Source organism: Nannobrachium achirus, assembly GCF_963921795.1.
Source record: "Nannobrachium achirus genome assembly, chromosome: 15".
Classification (NCBI taxonomy): Eukaryota; Metazoa; Chordata; class Actinopteri; order Myctophiformes; family Myctophidae; genus Nannobrachium; species Nannobrachium achirus.
In genome coordinates, this window is record NC_137822.1 from 20,142,871 (window position 1) to 20,165,634 (window position 22,764).

At 41.5% G+C, this 22,764-nt stretch overlaps 1 protein-coding gene across 1 annotated transcript; it reads right to left on the reverse strand.

Annotated features, from left to right (window-relative positions):
- Positions 1-9,390: 9,390 nt before the first annotated feature.
- LOC308299682 (rod cGMP-specific 3',5'-cyclic phosphodiesterase subunit beta-like) lies at positions 9,391-22,764 on the reverse strand (the record flags this gene model as incomplete). The annotated part of the gene is made up of 14 exons (XM_080743472.1): positions 9,391-9,504; positions 9,981-10,088; positions 11,414-11,560; positions 12,279-12,422; positions 14,207-14,356; positions 15,884-15,931; positions 16,753-16,819; positions 17,758-17,822; positions 18,097-18,171; positions 18,740-18,880; positions 19,707-19,796; positions 20,682-20,834; positions 22,083-22,394; positions 22,606-22,764. 14 exons carry the CDS (start codon positions 22,762-22,764, stop codon positions 9,391-9,393), a joined length of 1,773 nt encoding a protein of 590 aa, XP_080599598.1.

The following is a 22,764-nucleotide window of genomic DNA, read 5'->3' on the forward strand; positions in this document are numbered from 1 at the left end:
ATAGTACAGTAGACTGACAGGAAACGGGGGGAGAGACACGCGGCAAAGGTCGTCCGGATCGGGAATCGAACCGGCGACGCCGCCAGGCATTAATACCTATATGGTATGCGCCTAGACCAGTAGGCCACCGGGTGCCCCAAATTAAGAACATTTTGAGACAAGTCCACACATTGCATAAGTAATGGGCTTAATATTTGTAATCTACAACAAAAAAGAATTCAAGACTTATCACAGACTCAGAGTTTAATTAGGCCTATCTATTTGTAATCTAGAAAAATATTTTGATATATTTACAGTGATAGGAGGGATTTCTTTTTTCTTTCTTTCTATAATTCCTTGCAAAGAATCATGTAAATATTTGCTATTTTTGTTAAACCTTTGGCTCATTATACAAAGATGATGTCTGGCTGTAGGCCAACCCAGAAGCTACATTTGCTCCGCCATGGGTTCAGTCACACTACAGATTTTTACCCTATCTGGGTTAGGGTTAGCGTAGACTTTATTGACTGTAGCATCACTTGATCTCTTTTGTTATATTCATCATCTAACTTTAACTATCTAGTTAAACACATGTGTAAATATTGAATTACAGAAAGAACAAAATAAAGTTGAATGACCTTTTCTTTTTGGAATATACATAAATTAGTTCAAAGATAATTAGTGTGCTACAGTTCAATCCAATCGACTGTACTTGTACCTAACCTGTGTATATATTCTATACACATGTACAAATATTACAATAATGCACAATACATATTTGAAGAAGAGCTCCAAACATTTTGTACAGCCTTTCAAATGGTTGATGTGGAAGGACCTGCCATTATACTGTACAAATAACTATATGTGAAATCATAAGAATACACGCATGTAGTCCCAGGTAGAGCATGTTCATGCTTAAATGGGACATTCTAACATATAGACATATAATGGGGTCAGATATCTGTTCACAAAAGCTTATGGAGAGATATATAAAAGTTCTGGGTCATAACGGTTGGTGCAGTTAAAAACGTGACCTATACAAGAATACATGCACCCAAGCCTCTCCAACCTGTCTATTACTTGTGGCTTATGGTCTGCAGGTAATGTTCCGAGGCATGTCTCCTGTGTGCAGTCTCCTGTGTGAAGTCCCTTGAGGACCAAATATTGTCTTGTTTTGGTGTTTGTAGGAAATAAACAAATGGATATCCGGGATGCTCTCTCAGTTCTGTCACCATGATGATGGCTATTCTTCATTAAGCTTTCATATTAGGCTCTATGCACAGCAGCCATTTCGGAGAGAAGTTGGGTCCCTTCTCACTTTCTTCACATTAATAATAATGAAAACTCTGTTCCATTCTAGTGAAGCGTTTACATGAGCAGGTACTGTATATTCCACTTGTATATATGTATGTATAAAAATGCTAAACACCTCAGAATAGAAAGCACATTCCGAATGAATTTTCATTCGGGTTTGGAGGGGTGGTATACCGGTATGCTGTTTCAGGTTCCATGTAAACAGTTGAAATAAAAGTTTTGAGAACCACTGTACTAATGGAACAGAGCCTTCATTAGTATCATTGAAGGATGTGAGAAGAGACCCAACTTCTCTCCAAAATGGCTGCTGTGCATATAGCCTATTTAAGTGCCTTGGAGGTGAAACTGAGTGGTTGGCTGTGGTGGTGGGTTGCATTCTGACGTTCAGCCCGTCACCTGCCACACTGCGCAGTCTTTGGTCTTCTAGCACACTGTGCATCCCTTGGAGCCTCCTGCTGGAGCGCCGGCTATTTAGAGACAAAGAATCAATCTGTGCATCAGTTGTATTTCATAAACCAGTTTGTAATGCAGAGTAATCGGCAGTGGTGGAAAGTAGCTAAGTACGTTTGCTTAACACATTGCATCCAATGTGTTAAGCATGTAACTTACCGGCGCGCTTGCATCTCCATTGTGCGCGCGCATGCCGTACATGGTAGGCACACACGTGGTCTTTAGCGTGGAGAAGAAAAAACCGACACGCGACTTGTTATGAATGAGCTACATCCAACACAATATGGCGTCGTATTGACAAAATAGCGACTTTAAGCTTTGACGGCTACGGCAGACGGCAACGGTAACCGTAAATGGATCAGTGCTCGATATATAAACCTGCCGCCGTCGCAGCCGTCTCTACAACGCCAGAAGCTCCCTTTCCACATAGTGGCTACAACGTCTGCTGCATAGACGCGTCGCCATGGGAACCAAAGAGTTCAGTAAAAGGGGTGGGAACCCGTCGCCGACGGCTGTTTGCTTAACGATTTTGACTGCTACAGTATGGCGATTGCATCATCGCAGCCGTACTCCGCCTGGCGTTGCCGTCCTGAAAATCATCGAGCTTAAAGTCCCTACTGAGCATAGGAGAGAGACGAAGGAGGAGAACAGGGCTGTGAATGGATCCCAGATGAATGGGTTTCTATGAGGAAATGGAGTCGATAGCAGTGCGAGGCCGCTATTGAGTTGTTTTGCTGGGACGGTACCTATGTCCCCCAGGTTCTATCTTCCCCTGGTTCTATGTTCCCCACTTACCCTCACAAAAAAGGTTCTATGTTCCCTGCTTACCTAAAAAGGTCCTATGTTACCCAGGTTCTGTGTTACCCACTTACCCCCACAAAAAAGGTTCTATGTTCCCCGCTCAACTAAAAAAAGATTCTATGTTCCCCGCTCATCCAAAAATGCAGGAAACATTCATTTCTAATTATTGCAACCGAAAGTCGCAGTATACCATGAGAAATGTAGCAGCTTGTCTCCGTCTGTCTGTCAGTCCTTCCTTCAGTCAGTCAGTACACATTTTACAGTCTATATTGGTTCCCTTGTCACTGTGACATCACTCTGACATCATGCTCTGATGTCACTGGCTTCATGTCCCTTTTATGCCCATATATTTTATGCCCATATATAGTCGACAATGTGATGTCAGAACATAGGCATTCCCAGATCACACTTGCAAATTAATTACATCCTTGTCCGTTTTATGCCCATACTGTATATGGAGATCCCTGTCCTGATGTCATCAATATTAAGGGCATATCTGGGAATGCCCATAGTTGGTAGTGCCCATATATGGGCATGTTCAGCCAATCTCAACAGGCACTGGGGAGATTGGGTAACTGGTCCGATATACATCACTGGCCAGATAGCCAAGAATTGGCGCGCCCTCACCCAATGGGCGAGGTTGCATGTCGCCCTGAGGTGTCTTACTAGTTAATAACAACTCTAAGCACCATATTTTTGTTATGACTGGGGCACCTGGACATCTGGGCACTAGGGACATGTAGGCATTTGGACAACTGTATAAGTGGGCACCTAAATTAGGATTGCCAACATTTCCTAGTGCACAGATGTCCCACTATTTCCTGCATTTGAATTGGAAACATATACTACATGTACCTTTTTGGGGGGGGGAACATAGATCTTCTTTTTTTTTTTTGGTTGAGCGGGGAACATAGAACCTTTCTTGTTGAGTAGGGTGGGTGGGGAACATAGAACCTGGGGAACATAGAACCTGGGGAACATAGAACCTGGGGAACATAGGGAGGGCATAAGGAGGACAAAGCATGAGCTTGTAGAACTGCTATTCCCAAAGCATATACATTTGGAAACTTGTAAAATGGGACATTCTGCAAAATGAGCACTTTTACTTTCAGTACTTAAGTATATTTTAATGCGAATACTTTTGTACCCAACTTCCATTATCCTGGGCTGGAACATTTGCCAAAAAATAGCAGATCTACAAGCTAACAACACGTTGCTAGCTTGTAGATCTGCTATTTTTTGGCAGAGAGATTTGTTATTTACAGGTCCGTTACCAAGCAGCTCGGCAAATAAAAGGTGAATTGATACCAGTGCATGACGGAGGATAATTTCACAATAAATGTAAATCTCCACGATACGATTATTGCGTGTGTTTTTTATCACGATAAACGATAATAACTCGCCATAGTGCAAAGCGATAACATTTGTGAGAAGTACTGTACTGTTACCGGGACGAGGAAGAGGCTTTCCCGCTGCTGCCACAAATTTGGCCTCCCACGCTCCTCCTTTAGTCTTCCACTCCTTGCTGTTGTTCAGAAGACCATCATACATGGGCTGGACTTGTGGATGGAAGCGAGCAAACTCCTGAACAAAAGAGTGAAGGATAACATTTAGACGGTCTTGAAGGTCTCACTTTGACAGTGTACAAATGGTGCCAAATGGACCCCTTAGCGTCCATACAGACTTCCACTTTGAGAGACACTGGTGTACAGTATTGTCATGTCTTTACACAAACCTAAAACGGTTGCCAAAATCTGTTTGAACGAGAGACAGCACGGTTGCCTTTTTGTTTCAGTGAAAATGTTAGCTTATATCTTTTGCTTAAAACAATAAATAAATAGAAAGCGGGTGTATTTTCAGTTGAAATGAAATAAAGAGCGCACCCAAAAGGTGCTGACTAGAAAATATTATGCCAAGACTGCAGAAGCTTCTCTGTAACTGATCATTTGTCATCAACGCTGAGGCGTGCATCTGCCTTTTTCTAAAAAGTAACCCACTTAAAACCAGATCCGTACCTTGTAGACAAATGTGCAGACAAAGTCAATGAAACCACTAAATAGCTTTGGAAGTTGATTAGCGTAGGCTCTGTCCATCATGGCCTGGGGGTAAAATAAAGAAAAAGATTACTTGAGTAGTATATGCTGTAGATGCACACATATAATATACACACACACACACACACACACACACACACACACACACACACACACACACACACACACACACACACTGTAAATACACAAACTTACAATAGGTAGCTTTCCCAGTTCTGTTATCTCCATGTCTCCCTGCTCCCAGAACTCTTCTGCTAAATCCATGGCCAACTGCAAGGGGTGCACGCACGCACGCACGCACGCACACACACACACACACACACACACACACACACACACACACACACACACACACACACACACACACACACACACACACACACACACACACACACACACACACACACACACACACACACACACACACACACGTTAATTCAATGAAAAGGAGCTAATTTGCATGTATGTTTTGTAATGATCGTCTAGTAACTACAGCTTTCAAATAATTGCATTGGAGTAAAAAGTACAATATTGTATATAAAATATACTACACATGTAGTGTAGTAGATGTATAGAATATATTGTAGAGATTTTCTTCTCGAGTAAATGTATTTAGTAGTCTCGCGTAGCCAGACAACTATTCCACAATCTCCGAATGCTATATAGAGTCTAGAACGGCAGCTCCCGAACGGCGAGTATCGGAAGTTACACAATAGCTCAGACAAAGTCATTCGAGCGGCCTATTCTTGTTATAGGTGTATAGTTTAAGAAAACGTTTGAAAACATCATGGAGGTAACACCAATAACACCAGAGAAAGACTACCGGTAAATAACGGCCCCAGAAATGTTGAAAGAAGACATAACGCTTCCAGTAGGACATGTTATTGTAAGTCGCTTTGAATTAAAAGCGTCTGCTAAATGCCTAAACTGTAAACTGTTACTGCACCAAGGGAGCGGTTGCGTCACATCCGCTTTATCTCGCAGACTCGCACTCATCGTTTCCATTTCCGTTTGCCAGACTGTATGCCGGGAGCATTTGCCCAAATCGCGGAGGCAACAGTCTGGCCTCGCGAGACTATGTATTTAGTTACGGTACTTTCCACCACTGCAAGTCTCACACTTTCATTTGTTTAGAATTAGATTTTGTTGTTTTGGTTCAGTGATTGTGTGGTCTTTGCTGGTGAACTCTTAAGCCTCATTCAGACCATTCGCGCGTTGTGTGTGTGAGTGCAACGGCTTCAGTATCTTTGCCCCAGTTGGAAAAATCCAAGTGAAGCGACCTTCCCTCCCTCACGACTTCACCATTCGCGCCTTGAATGTGACGTTACATATTTTTTTCCAACACTGACCAGCGCGACCAAAGTGAAGTGATTGTAGCTTCAGGTTTTAACGCAGCATAAGAAGGTAGTGCTCCTCACCTTGCTGTGCAGCTCCCAGGGTTTGGTGAAGGCTGACAAGTCACATGCCACCATCATCATTGCCCTAAGGGAAATCAAAATGAAAGATTTGTCAGTCTGTGCCCTTCGCTGATAACATAACTTCTAATGACTAATACATTACTACTTATGTTCTGAAAACGGGAATGAATTGAACATTGTATTGAATGTTATGGGCTTTGTATAATGTCTTGTGGAGATATAGCCAGAAACATACAGCCTTTTTTGCATTTACCCAAGCTCATTAATGTTATACTTTAATGCTTGTTTTTGTTGTCTGCAGTAAGTCCATTCAAGGCTGATCCCTAAGACGAATATTTTAGACCAGGGGTCTTCAACAGTGGTTTCAGAGTTACTACAGGGGGGCCGCCAAATCTTTGTGTGATAGGATCATGTTTTTTACATTAACCCTATTAACATCCCTATTCTGAGTGGAACATTAGCCAAAAATAGAAGATAGCAGATGAAAAGAATAGCAGATAGCAGATGAGGTGTTGTAAGCTTGTAGATCAGCTATTTTTGGCAAAGAGGTTTGTAGAGGGAAAAGAATACGGTTCAAGTAGTTAAATGTCTGAAAATACACATTACTCCATGACAGTGCTGTCAAACAAGTCTAAGCTGTCTAAGAAATCTATGATCATTTTTGATCTGCAACACAATATTATACAATATGTAGTGGGGGTCCCTGTTTCATCTCTCTCTCAGCCAAGGGGTCCCTGGCCTGAAAACGTTGAAGATGTTGAAAATGTTGGGTGATTTTCACCAACACAATGGTTATCGGTTTTTTATTGTGTTGCTGATGTCTGAGGTGGAACGATAATCGCTATTATCGTTTATCATGATAAGAAATACTCACGATAACCGTGAACCTCTGAATGATGTCATATTGTAGTTTAGACAGAATAGAAATAAATTCGTCTATAAATATGAATCAGCCCTTAACAGGCTGTCACATAGGCCTGTATTGTGTAGAATTCTACGGTCTGCTGGCGCAATGACACTTGTCATGTAAAGGGGGCTTAAGGGTGGTCCTAGAGGAAAATGAGGATTCATCCTCTGTAGAGCATAACTGTGCTCAGCAAGTTTAATGGCTAAAGACATACAGTAGCCATCCATAAGCCTGATTAATCTGTGTTGTGTGTCAGTGTCAGTGTATTGAGTATATTGACTATTTACAATGGAGCATAAAGTAAGCATTACTGCATGCGTGTGCGTGCGTCTGTGTGTGAGCGTGCATGTGGCACTCACGAGAGAATCTCTTTCCTTGTGGCCTCTAGGGCCATATAATCTGTCCACTTCTTCTCATCTTCGTAAGTTTGACGTAGGTCAACAATCTTCTTGAACATGGCTCTCTTCCTGGGTAGGAGGAAATGGATTACGATTTAAAATAATAACTACATGTTGGTATAATAACAGTAGTTCCTTACACAGGTTTCTTATATCATCACTCCTGAGTCAGTATTCTGTTGTCTACTATTTACTCATTCTCACAATCCCGAACTAGTGTGTAAGCAGAGAAATTAGAGATTGACCATTATAAAAAGCCAGATAGCAAAGAGATAAGTAAGGAGCAGAATATTTACCATGGAAAAGCATAGGTAAAGAAACAATATGAAGGAATATGAATAATGTCTTTGCATTGGTTCTGTGATACTGTTTAATGAGAATCCTAGCTGTGTCCACCCAGTTTTAGCCCATTCGCTGAATTACATTTTACAATAGGCGGAGATCTCTGATCTGCTGGCTATGTAAGACTAGGAGAGGGAACAAAACAGTGTGGGTGAGACGAGTGTCAGATGTGGTACTGACGAGAAGTACAGAGCCAGATCAGTGCCGACGATGGCAACGTCCATGAGGGCCATGGCGGTTTCATGTTGCCGCTTGTTGAGGTTGACGAAGATGTTCAAAGACTATAGTTGAAGAGATGAAACAGAGGAGAGGAAGAGAAACAGAGGGTTACAAGTAGGGCGTCTGATGATGGTTTGTGAACTGCAGAAGGTGATTTGTCAAGAATTGTCAGAAGTGTACGCACTTTTTGAACTGTGATCAAAATGTTAATTCCTATTCCTTTTAGTTTCCCGGAAAGTAGCAGTTTTGTACATACAAGGTTTCCGCCCGATAAACAGTGTTGATTTCGTCGACTAAAACTATGACGAAAAATGTTTGTCAACTGCGTTTTTTCACTAAAGAAAACTAAGCTGTGATGACTAAAACTAAGACTAAATATATTGACAATTTCGTCAACAAAATAAAAACTAGACTAAAACATTAGGGAGGGACTAGTGAGAAGAGAGTCATTTTATGTTTGGTTGCTCTCAGGTGAAAATAGCCGATCTACAAGCTCACAATGTGTCGCAGCGCGACGCGTTGTGAGCTTGTAGATCGGCTATTTTCAGCACACAACAAAGTGTAAAATCAGTCATTACGATGCCATCAAGGCCTTACAAAATACATTTTAGTTGACTAAATCAACTGCAGATTTAGTTGACTAAATCAACTGCAGATTTAGTCGCCTAAAATCTTATGATATTTAGTCGACTAAAATTAGACTAAAACTTTTCAGGTGACTAAATTATGACTAAAATTAAATTACATTTTATTCAAAATACTATAACTAAAACTAAATCAAATTCTGCTGTCAAAAACAACACTGCACCCGACGTACAGTGGTGTTTTACAGACATTCTGCATATTTTCAATCTCCTCATTGAAAGTTGAGTATGGGTGAAAATGAAATGTCTAAGAATGCTCACGTCAGGACTAATAACACAAGTAGACTACATGCTACAGAGCTAACAAGCTATCCTATTCCAAATTCTCACCTCATCATTCAGGAGGAACTTGCTTATCTCAAGATGGTGCCGCTCCAGATAGTAGGAACTATACATCTTACACAGAGGGTTCAATGATCTTTTGGGGTAGATACAAAACATGATTTAACCAAAAAGAGCTATCCACAATCACAACATGAATGTGATCATTTTGTTTAGCTGTCTTTAGAACAAAGTCCAGCGATAGCCTACTGTATATTTATCTCACATAGCACTAACATCCCAGAGCAGATAAAATATGCATGTAGTATGTGTCTATAACAACACAATGAACATAATGTCTGTTAAATGTATCTATTAAAGTGTGGCTTTGATCAAGCTGCGACACTTTGTGAGCTTGTAGATCGTCTATTTTTGGTACATGACACTGCACAGTGCACACAAATTATATCAAGCCATTAACAGTCAATATTTCAATTCAAGCATATTTGTGATACATTTAACAAAAGTAAACTGTATATATTTTAAATATTTCCTTACGGCACGCCTTTAATTATGCCATGGTCGGACCATGAAAAGGTTGACTTACTTGATCTGGTAGAGATTGTTAGTCCCTCTGTGGTCTATATCATGGCAGAAGGCTGCTGTGATCAGAGCCATTGTCTCCACGTCAGTGAAGTATCGCTTTAGTAACCCAGTCTGGACACACACACGCACACACACACACACACACACACACACACACACACACACACACACACACACACACACACACACACACACACACACACACACACAGAGTGAGAAAGAGACAGTTTTATTCAGTGGTTCTCAACCTTTTCTGGATCAGGACGTGCACTTAAAAACGTGCAAATGGGATCAGAGTCTGTTTAACCACTTGAACCCAGGATCGATATTCTGGATTAGCCCAAAATATAGCAGATCTACAGTACAAGCTCTCAACGCAGCATATTGCGACACGTTGTGAGCTTGTAGATGTGCTATTTTTTGGCAAAGAGATTTGGTGTAGACAAGCGGTTCAAGTACTACAGAGCCAACTCACGTCCAGTTTACTAAGTCTAGACTAGAGGGTTAGTGGTGACATACTGTATATATATATACCTGGACTAATTGACACATACCACTGAATGTGAAAATCATTATTGCTACTATACCGTTAACATGGCGAACATGGTTTGTCCCACATTGAAGCCATGGCGCCAGTTGTGGAAAGGTTTTACCCTGTGTCCCTTACTGAGTGAGTAGATGAAACGCACCAGCACCTGGTCAGAGACAGAAGGAGGTGAAGGTCAATTATTGGCAGGGACATTCTGATTCAGCCCAGGAAAAAGAGTTGGAGAGGCCCTCATTGCGCGCTATAGAGAGAGATCTCTCTATAGCGCTGCTGCTACTCAAAGATTTGCCATTTCAGATCATGACAAGTGACAAGCCAGTGGGCCAATTACATAAGTTATATTTCGTAATTGTCGGGTGGAAACCTTGTATGTCCAAAACCATTTTAAAAGTGATTTAAACTAAGCACACAACGCCTCTCGGTGCGAGGCGTTGTGTGCTTGTAGATCGTCTGTTTTCACTACCTTTGTGCGACAGCCTTGTATGATGAAGCAGGGCTTTGCTTTGCGAAGAAATGTACAAATTTGAAACTTGGAGATACGAGGTTTTCTGCCCGACAGTGACGATTTACTTTGTTAGCCACCCAGCCCCCAAAATGGAACGAAGGCCGACATTTTATTTTTATTTTTTTCCCAATGGCCAGCACGTCCCTGAGTATTGGAATGTGCTTTTAAGGTTTTTGAAAAGGGGTGTCACAGAAAGTGACAGAAACACACACACATACTGTACACACGTCACACACACACACACACACACACACACACACACACACACACACACACACACACACACACACACACAACTAACATTTAAATGTTACCAATAAAGCATCCACAATGGGAGCAGCTTTAATGGTTTTTGAAACCACAGAACACTGTAAAAAACAACACTCGCATTTTTTCAGTCGTGTTCCCTTATTTAGGCATACAAGCACAAGTGTTATTGCTCCAACACGCGTTACTCCGACGTTGCGTTCGTCCCACTCTCTCCCCATTACTAACCTTATCTACCAGTAAGACTCCTTAATCGGGAGATAAGCGACTGTCAGGTCGCATACACAAAGGAGTGTGTGTGCAAAGTTTGCCATGGATAGGGGCAACAGTGGCGGAGGGCAAAAGCGTGACGTGATGTGTGACGGACAGAGACTGACTGACAGCCAGTGGAGGTTTTGATAGTAACTGCGACCTGACGGTCGCAATATCCCTAACCGCAAGCGTAGCCACATAGTCGGAGTAATGAGATGTCGGACTGATGTGTCCCGATGAAGACGGTCGATTTGACATATGGCCCAAAGTGTGTGCCACCACCAAAACTGTGGGAGGAGTAGCGCAGCAAAAAAAAGTTTACAGACAGATGGTGGAAGATGGATGATGGAATAAAGTCAGACAAGTACCTAGATTGGTTGCACTAATGATCAATAATGATGGTGACAAGTTATGACAACCCTGTGCAGGTGGGCGGGGGGCTTCATTACCTCCTGGGGCACCTGGTACTTCTTCACCACTCCAAGCTCCAGGTACATCTGGATGCCACTCTTGACCAGATCCATCTCTGAGCAGGGAGCGTCTGAGAAGCTGAACTCGCTCATGCCAAACTTCTTTGTTAGTTCTTTGAAAGGTTTCTAAAGACGGTGCATATGTGATGAGAATAGAAATGAAGCAGAGAAAAGAAGAATTAGTGTGAACACTGTAGCACAGAATTGTTAGGACTGTCAAAACTTTGTGTAAATGGCAGATCTACAAGCTCACAACGCATTGCTTTGCGATGTGTTGTGAGCTTGTAGGTCTACGATTTCCACTATACTATATGTTTGTTTATGTGTTGAAAGTAAAAATGTCAGTCAGTTATTTGTCCTGTGCAATTTGTATTCACAAAGTCGGCAAACAGAAATGTAAAATGTATTCATGTTCCAATAGTCAATGCCAAAAACACAATTAAATCCTTAATTGCTTTAAAGCAATTATTTGTATGACAATTGTCAATTAAAAAGTAATTATCATGACAGATGTTAGGATAAGCTGGTTATTTAGAAGAAGAAAAAAAGAAAGAAATGTTTTTTTCTTTTTTTTTACCAAGATAACAGCTAGTTCTTCCTCTTCACAATCTATGGGGTCCATGTCATACATCTCTTGGGTGTTCTAAAGAGAAAGGTAAAACACTCAAACAGCAGAAATGAATATCCTCAGCTTTTATTTAATCTAGAAGAAAGTGTGAAGAAAAAAAGCAGTGTACTATTTTCAAAACATGTGAGTACTTTTACCAGCACTGACTGTACTGTACTGTACTGTACTACTGTAGCTAAATTGTGTATAGTCTATTGGTGTCTGTGTTGTACTAACCAGGATGTTCTGGATCTCGTCGTTACGACATTTGACATGGTACATCACCATGTCCTGGTAGATGTCCATCCTGTTCTCCAGCTTGTTCATCTTGTCTTTAGTCTCTGGGTTCAGCTGGGACCAGCCCAGAAAATTTGTCAATGCCTGCAGCACAAAGACATGGAGCAGAACAAACCAGTGTTCATTTTTACAGCAATACTTGACATAGTTTTAGTCATAGTCTTTTGAATAAAATGTTCTTTTTTTTCTTCATATTTTAGTCCAGTGTTTCTCAAAATTTTACATTTCAAGGTCTCTGACAGTGTACAAATGGAAATAAATGCGCCTGTTTGGTCCATTTGGTTCCATTTGTACACTGTTAGAGTTACAGACGTATAAGGGTCAATTTAGACCCCCCCTAAAGGAACCCACAGAGTCCCCTAGAATCCACTTTGAGAACCACTGTTTTAGTCATCTGAAAAGTTTTAGTTTTAGTCTATTTCTTTCTTGCGACCGTCAGGTCACTTTTAGTATGAAAACCTCCAGCTCATGTCCGTCACACTAATGTGTCAGTGAGTATGTCACGCTAAAGTGTGTCACGCGAATACGATTGGCTAGCACAGCTCATGTGCACACTGTTACACCAGAGTTGCTTGCCTATCGAATTCAGTTACCTACCCGGATGTTGTGATTCTATCGCATGCTCTCACATGCTCTTTAGAACGCAAGATTGGACACAACATTCGGACACATAATGGCCACAAACGCGTGTGTGTGTGTGTGTGTCTCTATCTCCATCACATGCTCTCGCTTGCTCTTTACAATGTACGATTGGACACGACATTCGGACACGTAACGCCCACAAACGTGTGTGTGTTTGGGGGTGCGACCAGACAGTCGCAACTCGCCCTTAAAGAGGTGGTGCCATGATTTTCCCCCCCTCTAAAACATGATTATAAGGTATTATGATTATACTAGGAGGAAGATTCTTTCCAAAAAAGTATACAGAAAGAGTTAAAATTGGGTTTTTATGTGGCCACACCCTGTGACATACTTAGTATGTGTGTTTTTTAACTGACACTTTTGACCACAAGGTGGCAGCCTCCAAGAGAAAACAAACAAATACCAAGAGAATACATCATTGCTCATAAAAAACACACCAGGGGGTCTAATGAAGTACTTTCAACCTCCTAGACACATGAAAAACAGAAAAAGTACAAAACTATGGCACCACCTCTTTAAAACACTTTGTAAGCCACGGGGAGCCCCTTAATGTTAAAACCGTAGTATATCGCACATCCCAGCAAGGAGTCTCAGCCACGCCGTACTTTCCCGGACTTTGTCATTAAAACCGGAATAAATGATTTTGATCCGAAAATCGGCGATCGCCTAACCTTCCCTAGTCACCGCTCGTCCATCGGTGGCTCGTGGCTGCTCTGACATGAAACAGAAGTGACTCTCATGGCCTCTCCTTCTTCAGCCTTCCTTCCTCCCACCCACTTGTTGTTTGGACGTTAGCACTAGCAGAGCTGGAGTGCTAGGTGCTAGGCTATCCAAAGTGGACACATCGACTGTTCAGTCACTCCTGGACTATATGCATGGATCGTTATGCGCGCGGATCGCGCACGCGAAACGCACGGGGAGATCGATGCTCGGCCAAAACCACCACTTTATCCCAACGGAGATCGAGAAAATCACGGTGAGCTAATGACCTGGGGGGGGAAAAAAAAGAAAAAACAACGGCGCTGTCCAAGAAGGAGGGGCGGCGGGCTCATGTTTATAAACATAATATTATGTCTCAGATCACAATACAATAATAGAAATTTCACGGCTAATCTACCAACCACCATTCTATTTCGGACGGCAAAGGGTTAAGGCGTGTTACTTGTACTGTATACATGTATACCTCCAACATAAAGTAGACACTGGCAGGATACAGTATATTGTACCTCCATAAGATGCTCATCCTGCTCATCAAATGGCATTCCATCCTTTCTGTTGTAGAAAGTGGCCACGCCCACTATGTCTTCCTTTGTGTTGACGATGGGCACAGACAGAACATTCCTTACGGTCCAACCCTGGTCATCCAGTGGCTCCGTCTGCAACATGGGGAAGACAAAACCATGTATTTGTGTGTCTGTGTGTGTGTGTGTGTGTGTGTGTGTGTGTGTGTGTGTGTGTGTGTGTGTGTGTGTGTGTGTGCGCGCGTGCGTGCGTGCGTGCGTGCGTGCGTGCGTGCGTGTGTGCGTGTGTGTGTGTGTGTGTGTGTGTGTGTGTTTTTGTGTGTGTGCGTGTGCGTGTGCGTGTGTACATTTATGTAGATCTGCTACTTTTGAACTGTGAAAAGTAACAGTTTTGGACATATATGAGGTTTCCACAGACAACATGCTTGTTCTGAAGGTGTGCCGATAAAATCAGTGGTTATACCGGTAAAAAAAATACAAGTCTTCTTCAAAAAAGGTGTCAGAGATTAGTTACGAGGGTCCAACACGCTTCTCCCCGTCCCTGAGACGGTTTTGTCGGCCATACCCTGCTGTCTCTTCCCCTAAACCTGACTGGAGCACCTGACCGGGACACCGGAGCAAGCTTAGAACGAGGGTCCAGCGATCTCCTCCTCGGCAGAGGAGGTCCGTGGCTCATACACTCTGTGTGTGTAGCCTGTGTGTGTGTGTTCTTTCGAGCGCGCGCGCGTGCGTGCGTGCGTGTGTGTGTGTGTGTACACACACAATAGCTCTCGAAAATAGCCGTGCCGCGCCACAAGCTAACAACAACGCATCACGTTGTGCGCGGCACCGCACGGCGGACGAAGTATACACTCACTACTAACTGATACGGCCCCGCCCATAGGCCCCGCCTCCTTTTCAGACCGTTTGAAGAAAGACCACGTGACCTACTGTATCATAATGTTAAAATTCTTTGCGTGTCATCATACCTTTAAGTAAAATTTTGAGGTATTGGTACTTTACTTGAGTATTTTCAATTTCCAATACTTTTACTTCTACTCCACTACATCTCGGTTCCAAATACTGTACTTTTACTCCACTACATTAATTTGAAAACATTAGTTACTAGTTACTTTGCAGATATAAATTATAATATTATAAAACATACATTAACCACTTTAGGCCTATAGTTTTTACCTTGGCTATTTGAAAATAGACAATCTATAAGCTCACAACGCGTCGCATCGCAACGCGTCGTTGTGAGCTTGTAGATCTGCTATTTTCAAACATACTTTGATATTTTCAAACACATTACTTTTGGTACTTTAAGTACATTTTGATGCCAAGACTTTCGTACTATTACTCAAGTACAATTTGAATTCTGGACTTTTACTTGTAAGGGTGCCCTCACACCAAAATACATATGAGAGTGGAATCCGCGTTCCGCCAATGCATTTCAATGATAAGGGAGCGTTTTTTGCAGAAATCCTCTGCTGGCATGAAACCGCTTCACTCTCATTGAAATGCATTGGCGGAACGCGGATTCCACTCTCATAGGTATTTTGGTGTGAGGCCCGTGAGGGCACCCTAACAGAGAGAGTATTTCTACATTGCAGTATTGATACTTTTACTTAAATAAAGAATGTGAGTACTTTTTCCGCCACTGGTTCTCGCATCTCTTACCTGGAATTTGAACATCTCCTCTTCGGGCGCGTTAATAAGGTTACAAATCTGTAGAGTGGGAGAGTAACACACATTGCTCGTGAGTTTGATACCCACCCAGTGCATTTGGTTAAATGGGGTACATACGGTATACACAATGAGAGAGAGATGAGGATGAATAAAAAGTGACCAGGGTTCCCACGGTCATGAAATTCCTGGAAATATTTTGAAATTAGATTTTTTTTTTCCATTACTGGAAAAGTTTTGAAATTGATCAAGGGTCTTGGAAAGTCATGGAAAAATAGTTAGCTATGCATAGTTTTTGGCTATTGATTTTGTTTAAAACATTTTCTAAAACATGTAGAACATTACAAGAAATATGTAGCATAAGTAGTTTTTTGCCGAACAGCCTGCGTGATTGTAGCCTAATGTATGCAATAGCACCCAGCTGGGTGGTTCTCAATGTATTGGACAAAAATAACAGATCTACAAGCTCACAAAGTTCGGCAGCGTGATGCGTAGTTAGCTCGTAGGGTAGTTCTGTTCCTTTGTCACGTGACACGCAACCTGTGCAGTGCTGTGCAAAATAACTAATTTGAACTAGTATCCACAATGCCTGGGAAATGCACTTTTAATAATTTGTGGCTTACAAATGAAAACTTTAAAGACTGGCTAAGGTTAGAAATGGACCCGAATCGAGCCGGCTACCATTCTATGCTGTATTTGTGCTACACTGCCTCTCTTTGGGCATCACTTATAGGAGTAAGAGACTCATTATTGCGCTGAATGACTTATATAGGCCTGGAAATTGGTTTAAATATTCTGGAAATGTTTTGGAAAGGTTTTGGAAATTCATTGGTAAAAATGTGTGGGGACCCTGAGTGACTCACCAAGCCGGTCTGAGCGACGTACGTGGGCAGGCCACTGACCAACGCCCAGTGGTCCTCAGGGGGGTTCCTGCAGGGGGGACAGAACAGCGTGGTGAGATGATGATTCATTGTGTGCCAAAACACAGGGTTGTAGGGATCCTTGGGCACTGATTTGTCCTTTAATTCAGATAACGCGCTCTGATAGGTCCATGAATGCAATATGGTTCCCAATTTTTGTTTTTAACTCTGGACCACAAGTATGGTGAACAATCCTCAAGGGCCACCCAACCTTCCTATCAGTATATACCCTACCAGTGTCCAAACCTTTGACTTGTAGGGTATATATATATAGAGAGAGATTTTTGTATCTATTCTCGGTGTGTGCCACTGTAACGCCCGCAATTCGATCTCAGGTCTCCCGCGTGACCAGTGGTTCTCAAACTTTTTCATTTCAAGGACCCCCACATTCGCACGTATTAGCCCACAGACCCCCATTTGAAAATGCATGCCAGGGACCCCCCATAAGAGAAGATTTCTACGGCTCTAGCAGTGATTCCCGTCAGGGGCCATTTGGTTCAATTTGTACCATTTGTACACCTTGCCAGTGAAACATGACTGACACACCGACATTAGAAACGCTACATCCATATGATGTTTCAGGTTACGTTTCAAATCGATACACGTTTCAGCCCAGAATCGTTTCCATGTTGGAAAATGTTCATACATTTTCAAAAAATTCCCAATTGTGTATAGTAAATAGCAGATTTACAAGCTTACAATGCATTGCTTTGCGACACGTTGTGAGCTTATAGATCGTCTATTTTTGCCAAATGTTTCCCCCAGAATAGTCATGCTGGGGCTCAAGTGGCCTAAGTATAAATCAGGCTTCAGAGTCTTGCTATTTTTTCCCCCCTTTGAATTATAAGTGCATTGTACTGGATAGTTCATTTTTACGATCTTAACGCCATATTAATTAAATACCGCCTCTAAAAGGACAAATTCGTAAAAGTGAGAAACTTTTCTTACGGGATGACTTTGATGTCTTCTTTTCCATGCAAAATATAATCAATGAGTTTGTAGAACTTTATCTCCTACGGAATAAAACACAAAGAAAAGAAAATGTGTGTACTTAACCACTTTACACCTGGCAGCCCCATTTTGGGCATGCATGTCAAATTGTCATTATAGGTGAACATTTTCAAATCATTTCAAACATTTTCAACAAAATAGTGAAAATAGCAGATCAGAACGCACCGCAATGCAATGCATTCTGAGCTTGTAGATCGGCTAATTTCATTGTGTGATGAAGTATATGTCTTAAATGTGTTATGTCTTATTTAAATGGTTAAATACAGTAGTACATACCCTTCCGTCAGGAGTATAAGGGCCAGCGTATGGTGGTGCCTCTCCCATCAGCACTGGCCAGATGTCAAAGAACTCCTATGAGTAGACAGGATAGGAATGGGAAAGAAAAAAAAACACACAAACATCAGCCCATACCATGCAAAGCATACACACAACTTATGAATATTAAACATATAAACACATTTACCAGGATTCATTCACACAAATACTCACAGTCACAGAAACAAATAGTGGAGCCCATGCATGCACACATGCACACACGCATACCGTATGTGTGAAATAGACCATTCTGCATAATGATAACTTTTACATTGCTGTATTGTATTGTGATGTCAATACTTTTGTCCTTTTAATCAAGTAACATTTTGAATTTACTTGTAAGAAAGTATTTCTACGATTTCTTTTTTATATATATATACCTTTATTGATAGAATAGTAGACGGAATCGAACCAGCGACGCCGCCAGGCATCCATGCCTATGTGTCAATGCCTAAGTGGTATGCGCCTGGACCAGTAGGGCAGCGAGCGCCCGTAACAAATTTCTACATTGTGGTGTTGCAACTTTTTATTACGTTGAGTCTAGTCTAGTAGCTACTTCCACACGCACACACTCACGCACGCACGCACACTAAATGTTCATTACCTTTTCTTTTGTCATGTCTAATAAGCCAACAGAGTAGCGGTCACAGTTGAGGTAGGTTCGGACAGTATACAAGGCTTTGTGGAACTGTCGCTCAATGTCTGTCAGTTCTTCAAACACCTTGTTGGCAGACCATATCAGCATCTAGGGAGAAACCATACATACGTTCGGTTTAATTAGATTAATAGAAAAAAAAAAACTCAGGCTAAAAATGAAATGTTCCGTTTTTCAAATTCATTCGAACATTTTGCACTTTTTTTTACAAATAGGCCTAATGGTCAAAACATTGATCGAAATCACGATCAGTACAGACCCCAAATTCTTGCATCGGTAGGGTTCTAATTCTATGGAATCTGGATACCAGATACGTACAGGCAGCGGTGTAAAGTAACTAAGTATATTTACTCAAGTGCTGTACTTAACTTAAGAACAATTTGGAAGTATTTTTTACTTCAACTCAGAGACAAATATCGTACTTTTACTCCACTATAATTATTTGAAATCTTAAGTTACAAGTTACATTGTTGATTTAGATTATTATTACAAAACATGCATTAACCACTTCAGCCCTTTATACATTTTTTTGCCATTTTAAAACGGCCGATCTATAAGCTCACAATGGGTAGCGATGTGACGCATTGTGAGCTGGTATTTTCATAATTCTTTATAAATTGAATACATCTGAAAACTTGTGAAAAGGGACATTCTGCATAACGAGTACTTTCCACTTTTGGTGCTTTAAGTACATTTTGATAATACTTTTGTACTTTTACTCAAGTCAATTTTAAATTCCGGACCTTTACTTGTAAGGCCACGGTCACAACACACTTTTATTCTACCCTTATGAGGGCGGAATCTAACAGGGCCCTAACAGAGTATTTCAACATTGCAGTATTGATACTTTTACTTAAGTAAAACATGTGACCCCCCCACGGGTGAGTAGGGATTCCTATAAATGCAGTACACTTACCATGCCTTTACGCGTCTCAACACCGTGGAGGTAAGCCAGCTCAGAGATCTTCATGTTTAAGCTGGCAATGTTCAGATACTTTAGAAAAAGCTGTAAGACAAACAGAATGGCAAATATGATATTATACGTTACAGTACACTGTCTGGTTGGAGGTGGTCTCCCTAGAATTCCACTGAGACATATAGACCCATGTCAGCTATCATAAGCTCATAAGCTCAATATCTCCCTGATCAAGTGTGAATTCCCAGAGTGGTGGATGGTTGGTTTCCCAATGTGAATCCTGTATTGAAAAATAAACTTGCAAGTCCCTGGAACACCCTATTGCAGGGGTCTTCAACGTTTACAGGCCTAGGACCCCTTAGCTGAGAGAGAGATGATGAAGCAGGGACTCCCTCTAAATATTGTATTAAGTGCGATGGAGATTCTCATCGATTTCATACAGTAGATAGATTCATAGACTTGTTTGACAGCACTGTCATTAGTCCACGTTGGATTCGTGTTAATGTTTTGACATTTAACAACTTAAAACATCAATACTTAGTAAATTTGGCATTTCACTCTGTACTTGGTCAGCTCATTTTTACCTCTACACCAAACGTATTTGCCGAAAATAGTCGATGTACAAGCTCTCAACGCCTCTCAGCGCGAGGTGTTGAGAGCTTGTAGATCTGCTATTTTTGGCTAAAGTTCTCCTCAGAGTATAGGTATGCGAAGGTTCAAGTTGTTAATTTAAAAATAATTATCCTATCACTCAAGGATTCGGCGGATTTGGCTGCTGAAAGTTGGGGTACCATTTACTATACACTTTACTATACAGGAAAAAATACAGAAAGAGAAAAAAAGAGATCTGCTTTAAGTAGCATGTGAGGGGTCAAACTAGGGTTTTTTTCATGATTCTGAATCCATTGCAAGCATTTGTTTCACACGAAACAGTGCAGTATACAACATATTTATGTTTTTGTTTGCATGACTCACATTTTCATCTTCAGGAGTGAAGTGAGGTCCAGTGGTCTTATTGAGAGCCATAATCACTCCCATCACGTCTTTGCCATTCATAATGGGAGTGGCCAGAAGGTTCTTTGTCTCGTACTCTTGGAGCTCATCAACCCATGAGCTGAAGTGTTGGTCCTAAAAGAGAGTAAATATACATTGTATTCGTGTTAGTCTGTTTATGCTTGAATCAAAATTTGCACACACACACGCTCACATAGGCCTACGGTACAGTAGATGTTTTAAAATGAATTCGTATTTCATTCTAATGATCCTTAACCGTCTATCAATACTGCAAAAGAGCATGATTTATTGTAAATATTCTGTACCAGAATAACCCATGGTAAAGTCGCATTTTGTTAGAAAAGCCACTGAAATGTTCTTAATTAACAGCAAAGGCCCCCACACTTCCAGATTAAAGATACAATCGTAATTCATAAATGTAACATTTATGAATTACTACAACACAAGGGTGTTGTAGTAGTACGCTACACTACAGCATTACTGTCAGACAGAACCCTTGTTTCTCCATTCAGAACATTCTAAATCTAAGGTTTTGGACATTCCACTTGACAGCAATGGTAGACAATAAAACTTGATGAAATCATTTGCTCCACAGCATTTCTTTTTTAAAGGGAATAGGCACTATGCATAGCAGCTCCTTACTTCATTCACAGGTCTTACCAATTAAGGCTCTGTTCCATTCTAGTCAAACAGTGTCAGGGTATTTATAGTGTTGGCTCACTGGAAAAGTTTCCTTGGGGGGGGGGGGTTCCAAATGGCCCCTTACGGGTGTGTAACGCTGAGAGTGCACAAATGGAACGAAATGTTGTTCCATTTGTACACTCTCAGAGTTACGGTGGTCGTTGAAACAAAACGTTTGAGAACCACTGTGCTACACGGAACAGAGCCCTTCATTAGAATCATTGATAACGCCTGTGAAGGAAGCAAGGAAGGTAGAATAAAGCGGAACTAAAGTTTATCCGTTTGAGATTCCTGCTGACGGCTGTCATGATTATAATCCCCGACTAGAGCGGGCCTGATGGCATATGGAAACAAATGGATTATGTCTGACATGGGGATTTATTTCACACTACGAGTTCCCACCTGTTCATTGACGACTTTCACCTGGAGCCCCTATTTTGGTCATGCCATTCATTGTAGCCCATATTTTCTAAAATGACCAAGACTTTTCCATTTTTCCCCCCTGCTATAAACAGGGTGATATTGTACTAAAGAATAGACAAGGGAATGTAAGGCAAAGAAATATAGATTGATGCCCTTTGGTCCTGTGATCATAGACGTATCACATCGTAAGCTCATGCTACCCTATAAAAATGCTATGCTGATACTGATACCAACCCATGTTCTCAACTTCCTTCATACCTTTTCGACATCTTTCACATTGACGGTCTTCATAGTCTGAGCCACATGGCCGACAATTCCCATGTCCAGCGGATATATGATCTCTTGGTCTGGTGCCACGAAGCAGCTTTCAAACTCTGCGTCCTCGGTAACATTGAAGAGCCTTGCGGCAAGCTCAGGGATGCCGTTCCGTGCCCGGTACATGAAGAGGCTACACCGGTCCGCCTGGATGAATGTCACTATTCTCTGCAGGACCTTGAAGACTACCTTTTCCATGTTGACATTCTCCTGCATGTCTTTGATTAGGTCAACAATGAATTGGACCTCTTCAACCTTGAAAGAGAGCACAAAATGAAATAAAATAGCTTCTTGAACATGATTTTTTTTAAATTCATGCAAATAAAAACATATTTCTTATGAGGACCAAGAGTATGTCAACTTTCAAAACTATGACCTCTTAACTCTTACACAGCTACACCATGGCAGATCATTATTTTACCTAAAATACTAACACCGTAACTTGGCTGGCTGAACATCTCCATACCTGGCAGAGATCTTTGAAGTTAGCGAAGTCAACCTGATCTTCAGGGAGTCCCGATGCCTTCGATAGGGAGGCCTTATCCATATTCTTGGCAAAGTATTTAGCAGCAACAGCTGGGTTCTTTGCCAGGAAAGCTTCCACATCTTCCTTGCTCACACCCAT